Source organism: Thermobia domestica, chromosome 13 (assembly GCF_964235325.1).
Source record: "Thermobia domestica chromosome 13, izTheDome1.hap1.1, whole genome shotgun sequence".
Taxonomy (NCBI): Eukaryota; Metazoa; Arthropoda; class Insecta; order Zygentoma; family Lepismatidae; genus Thermobia; species Thermobia domestica.
In genome coordinates, this window is record NC_137466.1 from 13032432 (window position 1) to 13046396 (window position 13965).

At 35.8% G+C, this 13965-nt stretch overlaps 1 protein-coding gene across 1 annotated transcript in view; it reads right to left on the reverse strand.

Moving 5' to 3' along the window:
• Nucleotides 1-13965, reverse strand: part of LOC145669125 (pancreatic triacylglycerol lipase-like) — a 58327-nt gene that overhangs the window by 2574 nt on the left and 41788 nt on the right. Inside the window, exons 7-8 of the mRNA XM_081737471.1 lie at nt 11966-12204; nt 987-1201 (exon numbers count right to left, since the gene is read on the reverse strand). Of these exons, the coding sequence (XP_081593597.1) occupies nt 1016-1201; nt 11966-12204 (425 nt within the window). The 3' untranslated portion in view covers nt 987-1015. The remainder of the gene's footprint in view (nt 1-986; nt 1202-11965; nt 12205-13965) is intronic.

Genomic DNA, 13965 nt, shown 5'->3' on the forward strand with positions numbered 1-13965 from the left:
GAAACTCAGAATATTTCGAATCAGCCTCCCTACAATACTGTGTTGATGTTATGGCAAGGTCCCAAGGGAAAAGTCAGGTGAACTAACCACTATATAGCTAAAACGGCTGGAGGTATTGAAAAGATATGATCATGTTAGATTTAAAACCACCTATTCCAAATAACTTTCCCTCTCTTTCCATTTCTTCATATCCTTACTTAAAACGAAGTATGGTTCCAGACTTCTGATACATTCGATATATAAACAAGGTTTATCATTTCATTTAACTCATTTTTTCCAAGGCATAGCTCAAAGTAATTATCTGTCATCACGTATGTTTCAATAGATTGTTTTAGTTGTAGTGTAGCATCTCGTTTGAGCTTAATGGCTATGAAGTGTATCTATATTTAAAGTTGGAATTTAAATCACAATTATTGCGTTCCAGTTTTAAACGTTCCCTCCACTCGAATCGGACTTGGGCATCGTGTAACAAAGATATATACTTTTGACTTGAGGCTTGACTTTTAGCTGTGAAAGTATTTCCTTTGAACCTGATTTTCTCGCTACTAAGCCCATTTTCAAACATACGGCAAGGTAAAGCTTAATGTACAGAATATATATATAGAATAGAGCAAAGTAGCCTAAACACATAGAATGTGTAAGAGCTACGACCACTTAGGTAACGGTTGCTCAGAAGACACAAGTAAATATTCTGTAGTACAATTCTATATCGTCCTGTACTACAGTGTATTATAAACTGATTATCACTGCTTTGAATTAGTCGAATAAATAGGCAAAATATTCTCAGCTCTTTTCTATGAGTTGGCTCAGTCTTGTTATGTCTCATATTGAGACCATTTTATACAGTGACCCCACCACAAACCTCCAATGACATTTGGAAGTATATTTCTTCTGTTAAGAAAGGTAGAATGAACATTTGAAAGCTTATTCATTTATCCTTGTTAACAAAAGGTGTATTTAAGTTTTTAAAAAGAATAGGTAGTTACCTCGTGTTGTCATTATCTTCTAGGAGAAGTTATTTTGTTTCTCGTGACAAAAGTTTCAACCACGTTTTGTAATTAAAGCCCTCACTGTCACAAAATGGTGCTTCATCATTTGTACGGAAATAAAGTTTAGTGCGTGTTGCAGACTCGACAGGATAATGATTAACGTCTCCCATTACAGCACATTCAGCCAAGGTTTCGCATCCTTCACATAAGCCCTGTAAAAGGTTTAAAAATATATAAGTTCAAAGCATTTATTTCTAATGAGAATAATATTGTTTCTTTTATAGTATATTATGAACGTGATACGTAATCATGTGTGAAGAATTACAAAATACAATAATATTCGCACTTTATTCACTACTATTACTGTACTCGGAACTGTTCTCATTCTGATATTCGCAGATCCAGTAATGACTACCTGATTATCAAAGAAAAAATACTGATTACACATGGTTTGCGCTAATTGTAGCAGATTTAAAAATCGATACACTAACCGATTACTGGAACCACTTACTACAAGAATGAGAAATCCAAACGTTTAAATTAGGATCCATCTTATTAACAAAATAGTAGAGCAATTAGAAAGTATTAATATTTTAACTTCTGTTTGTACTTGACTATTCATAAGCATTTTTAATCATGTGCATAACTAGGAAAGACAGTGTTATGTATTGAATAATGAGAGAAATGGATAAAGCTTTATTTGAATCAAACAAACTAAATGGCCCAGTCGAAAAGAAACATTAAAAAGAAGAAAATAGAATCACCTAACAGAGAAGTAGAAATTTGTAACTCTTGTCATTGAATCTAGTGGATCGTAGGGCAAAGAAAGCACCAATGTTCTAAAGGAAGTAGATAAACCCACCAGCCATTTATCCGGTGATGATAGAGAATGCACCTTCCTAATTCAAAGAACAAGTGTGAAAGTACAGAAAGGTATCATCTATATTTCGAAACTTACCACCAGGCAAAAACCTAAGCGAGATTCGTTCCTGCTTTAAAACATCTTTCATTATATAATCCATTTTTCCTGCTAAAAGAAGAAAAAAAATGATTTCCGTCTGATAGTTATCTTTTATATTATTCAGTTGTTATTAGAATTTGTTTTTACTTGTATTTTTTTCATGGTCTTAGCCGTCGTTTACTTACATGGCGTTGCTGCTAGTACACGCGAATTAAAAAAAATAACGTCTTTAATTTATTTGTTCAATATAGAATCATAGAAAAGATGGTGGTGGAATTTTCATTTATCAATCTAGTACTTAAGGAATAAAAACGGAAAGTAAGGCAGATAAACTTGAAAATACAGTAATTGTTGGGGTCACTGGACTAATATTGTATTAACATGTAGTAGTTTTACTACTTTGCTGTTTATGGGAGAAAAGATTGGTTTCTGGAGAAATATTGTGTCAGATGATTCATTCATATAACATTCAACACAAATGCCAATGGTTTCTTAAGAGATATCTACACTTCTCAGTCGATGCCCGAAAGGAATTACTTTTGCATTTCGTCTAATATTTAAACAACAGCAGGATATAATTCTCCAATACTTCAAAAAAAAGCTTTATCCATTATTTTTCAACTCAGTGTCGGTTGATTGTTGCGCAAAAGATTATAAACTCCGGTTTTCTCTACTCCAAAACTGTTTCAAAGTCTGGTTCGATCTTTTCCCACAAGAGTCAATATAAGGAATCTAAATAACACATGGAGCTCTAGGATTTGCGTTGTAAACGTTTTTTCATGAATTTGTAGCCTATCAGCACGCTTATTAGTGTCAGATTTATAAGATTCACTTTTCAAAAGTTATAAGAAAGTATGAAATATTCTATTGCGCTATGTATGCCTCAGGATCTGCAAAACCGCAAGCAACAAGAACAACGTTCCAATCGGGGTTTCTTTTAAGAACAGGATGTATTAAGGTCAACTGGATATTTCCATTTCAACTACAAACTGTTCACACATCTTCTACCATTCCTTCGAAATTTATTTCACCTAGTTCGGACCTCCCTCCTAGTTCGTCTGCATACTAAGTCGTCGTTTGCATGACTTCCATTATTGTCATCATAAAAGTCTTCCTACGTGTCACTAAACACGAGTGTATATGAGTTCCTGTAGGGCATAAACCTAATACTTCCAGTCCTTCTCTATAACTTATAAACGTTTAGAAATTTCTGTAATTTATCGCTTTGTAAATAAGAATCAAGCATTTAAATTTATTTAAATATAATTTGTCCTATATTAATTCTTGGTTAAGAAGACTCCTAATGGCTCAGCTATGATCCTTCTGATTTAAGAAACATACTTTTGTAGACAAACGAATGAACAGAGGAAACGTTTTTGACCACACATTTGGAAAGTACCTAACTTATCATCTTGCTCCTTGACAAGTTACTTTATAGTCAAACTAGGCAAAAATAAATTATTAGATTGGTATTTACCGCCTTTGAATTTATAAGATCAGCTTAATTTCAGTCTCTCCAAGAATGTTCTGTAATAAGGAAGTTTTAGAATAATAGAAATTAAAGTAATTTATCATTTTGGTAATTCCTTCTTCTGCCGAAAAGCGACTTTATATTCACGCTACCGGAATCCCAGAATTGTATTCAGCAGTTTCAAATATATAAGATAAGCTTGGTTTTAGTTTCAATATAACTCCCCAAAAGTTGCTCTTTAGTCACACTACTGAAAAATACAGATAGGTCAGATTCGTGATCATCGCCTTTAAAACTACAAGACTTATTCATTTTCATTATCTGACCAAATGGTTTGTAGACAGAGATCCTCTAACACAATAAAAGCTACCTTAAGTAATCATTTTAGTTCCTTAAGAAGCTTTTTGTAAGTACGCAACTGAGAAACAAAGGGGCAATTCGTAATGAGCGCCTTTTCTTCTATAAGATCAATATTGTTTCAATGTCTTCAAATTTTTAGTACACAGAGAGTTCTAAAATAATATTAGTTATTGTAAATTTCTTTGACCCGCCCTCCCCAAAAAGTGACTCTCCGGACGGAGCTCAGAAGAACAACCTTCATACTTGTAATGTGAGCACTGGAAAATGTAAGACAATTTAGGTTTCAGTTGCCGGAAAATTGTTTTACCAGCGCTATAATTTATCATAACTTTTCATTTCCCCTCCCTCAAAATTGTCTTCCTGGTGATGCCAATGAAACATAAAGGAGCAGATTCGTGATCAGCACCTGGGTTCGATTCCCGTCCCTAGCTCATGTGGTTCTGCTTCCACGTTAATCAGTAGGTTCTGCTTCATATAGCCTCCCAGCCGAAAGGGACGTTAAACTTAAACACAACTCAGAAGGTAATCAGCACCTTCAAAACTATAACGCCCGTCTAGTTTCATCCATAGCAAAATGTTTTGTAAACAGGGAGCTCTAAAACAATGGAAATTACAATAATTTACCACTTTGTCCCCTCGAAAAGAGTTGTCTACCACGCCACTAAAAATAGAGGTTATATTCATAACCAAAAACTCTGAATCTATAAAATCAGATCATTTTCGTTATCCCTCAAAGTTATTTGTAGACAAGAGAGCTCTAAAACTCTGTTAACTATCATGTGTTTTGGTCCCCCAAAAGTGATTTTCTAGTGATGCGACTGAAAAATAAATTTCATATTTGTAATCAGATCTCTAGAAAATGTAATGTAAGTCGCATTTCAGTTGGTGGAGATGTATTTTGTGGATTATCGTATTTTTCATTTCCTCCCACCTAAAAGGGACTTTCTTTAGACACCACTGAAAAATAAAGGCAGGTTCGTGATTAGCACTTTCAAAATTATAATATCCGTCCGGTTTCATCCTACTTCACAATGTTTTGTTGACACCCACCAAAACTCAATAGCTCCTCCCTTTACAAGGACTGCTAATAAAATATATCTTAATTTTTCTGTACTGTACCCTGTTGCAAACATAAGATTTTCTATTTCAGAAACAAGATTTCAATTGTCTGAGAATTAAAGTTAAGCTCATCTTCCATAGAAAACCAGTGTATGAACATATTGTACAGCAGAAGACACAGAACGGTAAAAGACAGCAAACATAACTGGGTTACAGTTAGCATTATTGGCAAACCTACCTTTCTATTCATCGCTTGACACCAAAACCAAACTGTTCAGCGCAAGTCATACAAGACTAGAGACTGCCACGCAGCTATCTAAGAGATGTGTGTGGTCAGCAGACCGCTGTTCCCTGTGTATTATTTGGCAACCGAAGCAATTTTTGCATTCATTTTGTATCAAAGCCTGCTAACTAGATTTCATGTTAACAATACCCAACTAGAAAAAGAATATGAATACATGGTAGTAATTTCAAAATATTTGTGCTTAAATTGTAGCGCAGCCGTTGCTTTTGATGTAATGAATACTTTTTAATTTCCATTGAAATTACGCTAAGACAATAACATTACTTTCCATTAAGTTATGTTTGTTTCATCTCTTGAAGGGACAAAGCAATTTTCAGTTAACTATATTTTTTCTCTTTTCTAATATAATGTATGTATGTATGTAAATGTATGTCTTGCTTGATCTTCACTACTAATGATTTCCTAGTTTTGGTTTGTACTTACAACCATCTAGAAATCTAGATATAGCATATTTGTCACATCTACCCAGAGCAACCTGGTCGTGGAACTCTACTTTCCTCTCAGAGTTAAAATTTTGGACTGAGATATCCTCAAAAATTATAAATAATTTTAGCATAACTTGTTTCGCGTGCCATAAGGAAGTTGTCGGCGTGCAATGTTTGGCATGTGTATCAAGGGTTTTTCACCCATGTTCTAGGGAAGTAAAAAGTGTAAAATTTTAAATGTGCAAAGTTTGCTTGGAGTCTTTTTGACTAACTCTCAAATGGGTTGGGTTAACCCCACGCAATCCGAGCAAATCGGGTCCTGAGATATCAGCCGGTAGTAAAAGTGTGCATTATATCTGACTTATTATGTGATAAATTAAACCTTGTGGGATAGAGAAAGGAAAAAATAAGAAGTAATACCAAAAAACACCAGAAAAGAAAACAAGAAAAATTTGTCCCTCTTTTTTTGATTGCTCTCTGTCGTTTTGCATAACTAAAATAATTGGCAAGAAGTATTGCAAATGCAAATGTGGTTACCCCTGTGCATTGAATGGCTTCATATGATAGTGGGGTAAAATCTGTATGATCGTATATTTCGGGTTTCATAATCATATAATATGAAACTCCACTTTACTTATGAAATTAAAAATGATCTTTTTTCTGGAAATTTGGAAACTCAAAATCGATTTTCATTCTGACAGTATGTGACGTTGACAATATTCGCTATTAGAAATCAATATACTCAATATACTCCACCTTTTATAGTGGTTGTCACAATCCTGCGAAATGTAATGGGTGCAGCAATGGCAATCGTCTTTATATATATGATAAATTAAATCATTATATATAGGGGACTTAAAAGTCCCTTACCACACGTTACAAAATAAAAGAAAGTGTAAATAGCCGATATTGGTAATTTTAGAGAAACGTTAGACCCGGGGTGAACCTTTATGGTGCGTGCAAATGAACCTCAATCTTTTTGTCCGCCATTTTGAATATCGTTCAGAAAGTTTAAATGGGAAAGGGGCCATATATTATATGAAACATTGCTAGAATTTTAAGAGGGACTGAATAATGTAATCAGATTTAACTAACTATGATTACCTTAAAGTTATAATCACTTGAATAGCAATTATATTACCTATTTTCAGATACTCAACCATATTATTCAGTCAACTGCATCGAGATCGTCACGATATGAGGTGGTAGAAGTGAACGTGCTGTAGCAAGTGATTTCAATGAAAGGCATCATCAACATTCTCCAGTTTCACACGTTCTTGTGGCACAGTTATTGAAGAAGTTCGAAGAGACAAATACAGTCAAGGACAGGCAACAATCAAATAGGCCCAGGATTGCCACGGATGAAGTCAAAACTAAGGCAATGTTCCCAACATTTGCTAAGCTTGCACGTTCATTAGAGCGAAATGTGGCGTCACAAAAATCTCCAGTTTCTGGTTGATACAAACATGTAGGTTGCATCTTTACAAGGTGATGCTACAACACTTCCTGAAGAGGACTCAGATTCGAGAGTGCAGTCTTATGAGTGGGCAGTGGAAAACATACAACATAACTGCAACTTTGCAATGCAAATTTTGCATACTGATGAACCAAACTTTTATTTTACATTAGAGGTAAGCAAATAAAATACACAGTACTCATGTCGAAATGACAGATCCATGTAAAATAACTAATAGAGGGAAAATTGTGGTGTAAGGAGATATCTAGAGGACAAGTATCATTGGCCCATTTCTTGCACCGGGCAACTTAACTGCAGACAGCTACTTGGACATGTTAGAATAACTTATCCTTCCCTCAGGGTCGGTCCTGATTGACAGCATTTTACCTTTTTTCCAATATGGTAGGGTGCCACCCGATTATGGACTGCAGGATTATTAGTAATTAGATGAACAGTTTTCCGTCCGATGAATTGTTTGACGTAGGACGGTTGAATGGACTACCATATCGCCTGATTTATCGCTATAAACTTTTCCTGTGGTTCCTCTTAAATGTAATAGTATATATCCAAAAGATTAGGGATCTGGATCATTTGGAGAAACAAATGCAGAATATACATGCACAAAACATACCTCAGACAATGTGCTGTGTTCATTGAGGTTGGGAAATACATCTGCAGACATACATAGTGTATCACTGCCAGCACAATGAGCATCTTTTCTTTGACGTAATCTGAGTTTCATGTGATTATACCTTCACAGTTATTACAGCTATGCTAAATCTAATCACACCATTGAGTTTCTACTAAAATTGTAGCATCGTTTCAGATGTCACTTGAGCCTGTTCCCATTTCAAACTTCTGAACGAGATCCAAAATGATAGACACTAACATGGCAGCCGTCCACCTGACACGTAACATAAAGATTGCTCCTCGACCTAACGTGTCCTTACTATTACCAATTGAGGTTATCTACACTCGCTTTTATTTTATAAGGAGTTGTAAAAGATTTTTGACTCATACTGTTCAGCTGTTTTGTTTTCGAATCTCATTAGTTTTACTCAACATGTAAAACATTTTCGGCGAGAGCGATCATAATAATAAGCTTAATGTGGCGTTTCACAACCACTCTCAAAACCATACTAGGATTCCTGGTAGGTCTAATGACATTTTTGCTTTGTTTTTTTTTTTTTTAATCGACACTCAACATCTGTACTTCCACAAAATTAATGTGATTAACATATTTGCTATTAGGTAGACTTATTGAATAATCTTATATGATACAAACAACATAATCTTTGGATTCAAGTGTAAGGGTACTGTAAGAGTAAAATTAACATTATTGGAGCAAAAATATTACTCCTGATAGGCTAGTGACTTATTGTAGATAGTTCTTAATTTTGAGGAAACTAATGTTACGTAGAGGATAATTCCATCAAATTCTGAACATATAATATGTCGGTGCTTATATTGTTCATCTAAAGTGTGTGTGTCATATGAGAAGATGAAATATTGTGAGTTGAAGGTGGTAAAAAGTTGTGTTTGTTGCATACTTTTATAGCTTTTTAGAAGAATATGGATAAGATTGCCGTTCAAGAGAACCAAACGTTGAAACTAATGATCCACAAGTAACAATATAAACAGTCACACTGGCGTTAAATATTCAGCAGATAGTATAGGATCAAATTGTCTAGTGCAAAAGCTAAAAACTCTAATTGCATTGCACAAGCGACTAAACTGGGGGACGAGTACCTAAAAAAAGTTCAGTGAAAAAAAGTAGTTTCCAAAGTTTTGGTTGGGATATTCCGTTTTAAGGGACCAAGCATTCAGCTATCCTTGGATGATCTTTTAAAGAAATATTGCACAGGATCAGACATTTCACTTTGAGAGAATTTTCCAATTGGAAATTGGCATTGGAGCGCAGAAGAGGATTTAATAAGAATGCTATCTCTAAATGTCAGGTAGAAGCTATTCACATTTGGAAAAAACTTAAAACGCTGCAGTGGAAAATATGTTAATGTAATTCTATGTGTGGAATAAACCGCAAGAAACAAGTACTAAGATAGGGTAGTGCAGTTTCTCGCAGTAGATGAGCTATCACGTCATGTGGATTAAGGATATGAATTAAAACATAAGCAATGATTTTACTCTTATGAATTAATTTCTACAGGACGTTTTTCAGCATATAATGGAAAACGTTAAGAGAATGAAGCACATATATGTACATGTTTCTCAGAAAGCTCAACAAATGTCATCAACAAGTTCAGAAGGAAATAATAGATGTATTGGCTGGTAAAAATAGTTTCAGATAAAATAAGAATAATATGATAAAAGTAAATCAAGTTTCTTTGCTTGAAAATAAAAAAAAATACGAGTCTTCCCTGATGTGGAAAATGTATCAATGGTTTGAAATTTGTTAAAAATTGAAACGTGCATGAACATTTATTGAGTCTTTTTCAAATAACGAAATTATCATCTAAACTTACTAGAACTCTTACCAAAGCAGGATTTCGAAAAAAAACGAGTAAATGAAAATGTTGCAAATAATGATGTCATGTATATTTACTGTAATTGTCTAACTGTTAGCAAAATATATTTACATATATTGCATAAACTGTAACAAAAAAAGGTCGCATAAACTATAATATAAATAGTTCTGTGTTTTTGCCTCATCCATTACATAGCAAATAAAACGGATCTTGTGTGTCAGCGAATCACGGCAAACGAAAGATTTAATTGATTTTATACACATATACATAAAATTGTCACTTACCTCGAACTGGACTTGTTTTGATCTCAGTTGAATTGAAATTTGTATCCTAAGGGGGGAATTAGAGTGATATGACATTAGTAGTATGATGGCAGAATATAAAAGATGTGTCGAGAGACGAACTTCAGAAACCAGTCCCTTATATTCGTTGCTGTAAATATCAGGTATATATTGCTATCGTTTATACTTGTTCCATGATATCAAATGTGAAATAGTATTTTGAACTAACTAAGTCACTGTACCGGTTTCTTGAGAACACATCGAACGTTACAGATTTGTAAAGAAAAAGAGGTTAGGAGCTTAATGGATCAACGATGGACTGGATACTTGAAAACAATGAAAATTGTTAAGGAAAATGATAATGATATAGTATGTTTTCTGGACATAATTACTCCAGAGAAATTTGATCATGCAGATACTAAGTTATCTATTATAGCTACGAGTTATAGTTATCTATTTGGATATAACTTTACGTGAATGTGGGCATATACAAAAATATGAATCACATACTGCTCACCATTACAGTGTACTTAAATTAGTTTTAGTACCTTTGACAAATGTAATAGCATAATAACTTGCTCTCTTATAAAAGAGTTTGTCTCTGAACAAAGTTTCGATATTCATCTTTTGAATTTGACTATAAAATGTGAATATTTATATCATGTATTAATATGAGCTCGAGCAAACATATAAAAGTAACCATGTTCGTTCTATCGCTTTTACACCCACCATCTTGGAACGTTGATATGACACCTAAGACATCCTGGAAGATTAAAAGCAGTCCCCATCAACATCGACGACCTACTGCCAACGTTCTGGGAGGAAATGGATTTAATCGCGGTAGAACCTGGTGGGCCGTGAAGCGAAGAAGGTATCAAGTGCATTTTGTACTTCTACTAGGAATTTGAACTGACGTCTTCTAAGGTGATTGTCCATTGGAATGGAATAGGTGATAATCTGACGGCGAAATGTCCTGGGAATATGGCGGATGCAATAGTGTTTCCCATCCAAACGTAGAATGGTGCCCCGGATCATCCTAGCCAAGTGGAGCTTAGTGTTGTACTGTAACAGGAGAACCCCTTAGCGATTCAGAAGTGCTCGCTCAAGAATTTGAGTTTTTTGCACATGGCTCAACTGCTAACAGTACAAAGTTTCATTGACGCTCTGACCACCAGGTAGTAGTTCCTGATGCACGATGCCGCAAGCAGTTCACCAAACACACATGAGGACCTACTTCTTGTGCAGTGCTGGTTTCGGCTCTTTTGGAACCGTTTCAACGGATTCTAACCAATGATGATGGCACCCTTGTGTTTCATACTGGACCTACTTCTCATCACATGTGAACGCCCTGTCCAGAAATGTCTTCACACGAGACAGCAAAGAAACTCATTTGTCTGCGCGCGTTGCCTTCTGGCACGGAGTCAAATAATGTGGGACTTATCCACCCAACTTGTATTTGTTCCCAAGTTGATGGAGGTGCTGCGGAATGGTTTCTCCTCTAACACTGAATTGTAGTCCCACTTCCTCACTGTTCGCCTCAATTGTTGCCTGAAGATCTTTATTTTGTACATGTGTGGTTCTTCCGGCACGCGGTGCGTCTTCGAATGGTTCTTCACAGTCCTTAAACTTGTTAAACCACCGCGCACTGTCCGCGAAGTCATGACATCCTCACCAAAGGCCTGGCATATCTTCCGCCCCGCAGGGGTGGCGCTTGACCCCAGTTTGAATTTGTACAGCATACAAGCCCTTATACCGCTCTGTGGGTGGTCCCATGTTTATTCTTATGCAAGTTCACAGTGTAACTGAAGTGGCATACGCAGGTAATATCTTGGATATACCCACAGCAATAACTTACCTCCGTCTTACCTCCATTCGCATTCAACTTATGGTGTGAGGGTCACTGGAATACAGACCTCCACAAAAGCGATAGAACTTTCTTGGTTATTTTTCTGGTTTTGTATATTGTTGTTCTTCACATTCACCTTATATCTTTACTTAAACACTTTAGTCATTAAAATGAAAAACAAAAACTTGTCCTCACGAAACAGAACACAACTGTGTTCTCTCTGGTCAGAGAATTAGATGTTACAAGGACAGTTAGGACAGCACACTTGTTGACTCACTTAGACTTAACGAAGGTAAAACATTATTTTAAAAACATTGAAAACAGTACCTGCTGATATGACTCATTATTATCACAAACTTTTGCAACGAACAAACATGACTGCGCCAACAGGGATTGCCAATAATACGTGAGTGCTCGTAGATGATTGCATAGGGCTCCTTCTCTTACAATTATGTTGCTAAACAAGTCGCTGAGCACTTCATTCGGACTTTGAGCACAACCAGGCTGATCTCGTCCACCATTTGCATAAAAGTCTAAATGACCTAGAGATTTCTTCATCCCCAAGCCTAATAGAGAAGTGAAAGTACGAAGAATATACGAAGCTACTTACGAACAAATAAAACAATAAATACAAAATTATCCTACTATAGTTCTATTATTAGAAATAGACAAAGGAAGTTACATGATTTTGATTTATTACAAATTCCAATGTTTTCAGAAAACAATTTATTCCGGTAGTGAAGTCAGAGACAAAGACAATAATTTAACAAGGAACCGATTCAAGTGTGACACGAAATTATGGACGAGTTTATGCGCAATCGAATTGTTTTTGTGAATAATCAATTCTATTAGAAGAAAAAACACTCGATCTCAACTGTTCCGGAGAAACATGGGGTAAGTGGACAACTGGTGCTCTAATATTTTGTACATTTTCGGCTACGTTGCTAGTGAATATGTTTGAAATTTGCATTTAAAGATTAAGCAAGATTCACCAGAGCGAATAAAAGGAGTGTTGAGTTTTGAGGTATGTGCTTTGCTTTTACCCACGGCTGGAAAAAAGGGCTATGAGGAGTAACAAACGACGAAAACACAAGAATAAGATTATATTGTACTTTTTTTTTACATTTACGCATTTATAATTAATTGAATTAATTGACATTTTTCATTACTTACAAATTTACTAACATCAAGAACGTTTAAACTCTTCTCTGTCTGCTTACTTTCTTATTCGCCTGTTCTACGTGATTCCCGTTTTGCTTTGCTGGTCTCAGAAAGCTTCCTAACACACATGACTCCTCGAATTGCTACCCGTTCAGCATGATCGGAGATATGTTCCAAGAAACCACAGCTCGCCTACACACCTTTGTTCCCATACTGTTTGGCAGGTAATACTAAATATTCTGCTTTTAATGTCTCCCCCAGGTCATGTTATGTCACTATGTCACTGTCTTAACGTACGGTACAACATACGGTAATTTTTCATATAAACTTATGAAGTGTGCGCTGTCTCACCATACTCCTTGCTCGGTTGTTACATGAATTGTTGCACCAATGATTTATTTTTACTGCAAACCTTCCTGCTCTGCGATCATAGAAGAAACAACTCTTCTAGCTCTTTACCAGTGGGTAACGTTCCCATAATAGTCGACACGTTCCCACGTTGAACGGCTATGGTAACAGGTTGAATCAGAAAAGATTTTGCTCGATTATCTCCTGATTTAATTGATACACGGTGGCCGATTTCATTTATAAATTTGAGGCTGCCTTCTTCCCAAGAACCGCTAGCCTCAACTGCTATTGCAACAAAGCAATAGTTATCGAGTATATTACTATATTTATTCCTTTTTATTTTGCTCTTTTAGCAGTTAAGAGTCCAACTTGTACTGAGGAGTATTGAAGGTTGGAGGGGGCATAGGTGTATTAACATGTGAAATCCCAAATCAATGTCTTTCCTTTCTTCCATGGTACTAAGTCATACCATTAGGTCTTTTTTCCGTCTGAACGGCTACATCCATTCACTTCCCTCACTGCTGGGAGCCCCGCAGATATTAAAACTCTTAATATTATATCATTCACGCTTGAGTGACGTGGGTGTCTGCCGGCGTTGCTCTTTCACGACAAACCATGCAATCCTTTTTTATCTACTGAGTTGTTGCAATTAGGGCAGTAGTGTAGTTCACATATATCTGCTCCCAACCGTAGAGCGACGGATCCTCGGAAGCTCTCATTGGATAGATGTAGGCCCAGAGAGGTGATGGTAGAGCTCGAAGGCATGCACCTTTTTTAGGGGATATGATCGCGAGAAACCTGGCCTTATCTTCTATGTT